The 4,287-nt window shown below is 32.8% G+C and overlaps 1 protein-coding gene across 1 annotated transcript; it reads left to right on the top strand.

The window, feature by feature from the left end:
* The first annotated feature begins 477 nt into the window (after positions 1-477).
* Positions 478-795, top strand: LOC106881510 (histone-lysine N-methyltransferase SETMAR-like). The gene has a single exon (XM_014931924.1). It carries the CDS (start codon positions 478-480, stop codon positions 793-795), a length of 318 nt encoding a protein of 105 aa, XP_014787410.1.
* Positions 796-4,287: the final 3,492 nt, after the last annotated feature.

Raw genomic sequence — 4,287 nt, 5'->3', positions numbered from 1 at the left:
TTGAATTCTTACCAGTTGTTTGCTACTGGAGAAACTGTTGAAAAATCAGTTCTTTTGTTAACTGTATACATGTGCATGCGTGTGTATGTATGCGTGTGTATGTATGCGTGTAGGTATGTGTGTGTTGGATCTGGAAAACATGGACTCTGTACGTGTTTGAACTTTGCCATATTCTAAGTCTTTTGCAGTTTGTTTGAAATTTGTAAGAGACTGAATCAAAATCTGACTCCTACGCTCATCCATTAATAATAATAATAATAGTAATAATAATAATAATAATAATAATAATGTTAAAAGCAGAACAATGTCATGTTTTCAGTCAATCAATCAATATATATATATATATATATATATTTAAATATATACGTACATATATATATATATATTTAAATATATAGATATATATATGTAAATATATACATACATATGTATATACACATATATATATATATATATATTCACTCAATGTGGAGCTCTATGTCCAGCAAAACAATTCAGCAAAAAAGACCGAATAGGCAAAATGACATTCTGCTGCAACACGACAACACCCATCCTCACATTGCCAATTCAAGTTATGATTCAAGAACTCGAATAGGAAGTGCTGCCTCATCTTCCATACCTCCATACTCTCCAGACTTGATGCTATCAGCTTTTCATCTCTTTCAACCACTTTTGAATGGTTTGTGTGGTATATCATTCAATAATGATGTGGAATTGAGGGCTTGGTTGGGCAAATTCTTTGACCCAAGACCAGGAGATTTCTATTGCCGAGGCATCGGAAAACTTATTGAATGATGGCAGAAAGTCGTAAACAACAATGGAGAGTATATTATTGATTGATTTGTTGTAGTCTTTTGTTTAAAATAAATTTGAGAAAAATGCTCCTGAATTATTCCTCAACCTAATACAATAGAAATATGATAATAAAAGGGCTATAGAGAATATCTTTCTTGTAATTTGAGCTACATGTGTACATGTAAATACATGTGTTTGGCATTATGTATCAGAAGCACTAATTTGAAATGAAATAAATCCTGAAATAAGTGCTTCTTATGACTAATTGTTAATTTACATGTGTGTGTGTGTGTGTGTGTGGATCAATATTTTGAAGAGAGAAAATAAAACACAACTTGAGAATTCAGAAGACCAAATGCAAATTATCCCACTCCGTATTCAAATGATAAATTTCTTAGATGGCCAAAAATTTATTTTGGGTAAGTTTTTGAAGAACAAATATCTTATTTGTCTGTTTGAAGAAGAGAAATAAGCAACTTGTTTTATAAAAAAAAAAAAAGAAAGAAAAAGGTAACAGAATGGGAAACCAGAACCATGTAGAAAGACAATAGTATATGATTGAATATTGTCATATAGAAGAAATTTTACAAGTTAACGTGATTATTAATGTCATAACTATTTATATCATTAATAGTGATATTTTAATTATTTTTAAATATAATTTTCAAAGAGTCATTATTCTATTATCAGTTTCAGCCAGAGACTTTGGTCATGTTGGAGCATCACCATTAAAATGCCAAAACAAAGAAAGAAAAAATTGAAGTAAACCTAAAGAATATTTTTTTATCATCTTTCATAATTTAATGAGACAAGAGAAGATGGTGGCTCCATCTGTAGCCATTGTAGAAAAGGAGAAGCACTGAGAATAATTTAAACATTTGGCACAAAATCTGTTTGGAAAGAATGTAATCTACCGAGCTGATCTTTTTTTATGACAGTAGGCTAGTGAATTGGCCCCAGTTTATGACTAGTATCTACAAAATTCAATTCCAGTATATATTGTAGAAAACCACCACCACACTATCAAACCCTGTGAGATTTCAACCAAACATAATTCATATTAAACTAACAATGCTACAATTACGAAAACAACAGATGTACAATAAACATGTGTAAAAGCAACAAGAACCACACACATTTCAAGCTAAACATCAACAGTCTCCATATCACCAGCCTTGGGTGTTTTATCAGCATTTTATCTAGTTCCTTATAGAAAAACACAACTTCAAACATTGCTAATACAGGTTATAGAAATGTCTGCTTATAATTAGTATTATTGTATTGTTCATAAAAGCTCAGAGAAAGGTAGAGGTAAGAGAGAGGAAGCAATGTGTTGTCAAATTAAGGTATACTGCAAATGGATTTTTAAGGTATACTGCAAATGATAATTACTTATAAATTGAACCTGGTACTAATTTTATGAACCTCATAAGTGGGGAAGATAAGGTTTATATCAGTGTATAGTGACCGAATTATCAAAATATCACATAGTATTTTAGCGTGATGTACCAATTCTTCATTCCACATTCACACACACACACACACACACACACACACACACAAGGTTTAACCTAAGGTTTTGAGGAAACGATTTTACACAAGTGTATTATGAGTGAACCTTGAACCAACTATTTGTAAAGCACTTTTTAATGACACTCTCTCTCTATATATATGAGGATATACATTAAAATTATTTGTTGTCTATTCATACTTCCTTCCAGTTGTATAGTGCATGTACAGAAATGAAGTGACTCTGAAATGGCAGCTTTCCCACCAAATAGATGTTATTGGCCACTTTAAGTGTATATGTGTGCATGTCTTACATATTCACACAAAGAAGTATAGTGCAGAAAATTTGTGTTTTTGTCAACCACTCCCCACCAATCAATCGATGGGGGTACAACAACACCAGCAACATGCACATACATAAATAATATGCGATGTCACCAACACCCAGCATAATTTTAAAGTCCAATATGACTTGCATGTTATCTCACAGACGTTCTTCATCCAACTGGAATGATCCAAAGAAACCGGGTAAGATATCTGGTGCCAGTAAATGTCCCAAATTCAAGAGCATGTCAATGTCAGGATATCTAGTTATTCCTGGAGATTCTCAAACTGGCTTAAACTATTGTGTGCATGTTTTACCTCAAAGTAGCCAACCAAAGACATATTTTGATGAATGCTGTCAAGATACTTCATGTCCAGTGATTTTATGGCATGAGGGACCAAACCTGGAAGTAATATATATATATATATATATATATATATATATATATATATATATATATATATATATATAATGACCCCCTTTGGAGATTGCACTTAGAAAGTTCTCCTTAATGGTACAAGTCCGGGCAAGTTTGTTTATGGAAGACCAGCAGTCGTCCATGCATACCAGTCTCCCCTCTCCACACCACTGATGTTATCCAAGGGAAAGGCAAAGGCTGATACAGCTTGATATCAGTGATGTCACATATTTCTGCAGCTGAGTTTAACTGGCACAATATGAAATAAAGGGTCTTGCTCAAGAACACAATACACAGCCTGGTCTGAGAATTGAACTCACAACCTCGCAATTGTAAGCCCAATGCTCTAGCCACTGAGCCATCCACCTTCATACACACATAAAACCTTATCAAAACAGAGATATACTCACTCTTAGCAACAGAAGAATTTTGTAATGTTCAAAACCAAATTCTACCTGCACACCTGTGTGTAACTTGTCTATTTTGATGTTGAAAGCTTTTAATAGCATCTTGCTGTTGTTGTTGTTGTTATGCTTCAAGTAAGCTGACCTATAATTAAAATCATTCTTGAGCTTCTATTTCTAGCAAAAAAAAAATTCTACATTCATCAATCCACACACAACTGAGTTACAAAATATTCGTTGCAGTTATGAAAATGACTGGTGGGTGGCATAGTTGGAATGTTTGTCTCTTAAATATTGTTTATCTTATAGGTATATACTGTAAGTAGTTTATCTTATGTATACACATATATATGCATGTTTATGATTTAAAAGCCAAGTGGTCACTTCACGAAGGTTCTCATGATTCCATAATACAGCATCTTACATAAATTTTGTTTATATATATATATATATATATACACACACTAGAATATACACCATATATATATATATATACACACATATATATATATATATATATACATACATATATACGACAGGCTTCTTTCAGTTTCCGTCTACCAAATCCACTCACAAGGCTTTGGTCAGCCCGAGGCTATAGTAGAAGACACTTGCCCCAAGGTGCCACGCAGTGGGACTGAACCCGGAACCATGTGGTTGGTAAGCAAACTACTTACCACACAGCCACTCCTGCACCTAATAATACAATATAAAATATATTTTGCAGAGTAAAACTGCAGAAACTAATTATAATATATATACATGTCTGTGTTAAGAGCAGAATATATAGCTGTGTTGTGTCCCTTTACATGGATAAAGCAACAAGTTTAGTAATA

Source organism: Octopus bimaculoides, chromosome 24, assembly GCF_001194135.2.
Source record: "Octopus bimaculoides isolate UCB-OBI-ISO-001 chromosome 24, ASM119413v2, whole genome shotgun sequence".
Lineage (NCBI taxonomy): Eukaryota > Metazoa > Mollusca > Cephalopoda > Octopoda > Octopodidae > Octopus > Octopus bimaculoides.
This window is presented reverse-complemented; position numbering and strand designations above follow the sequence as displayed.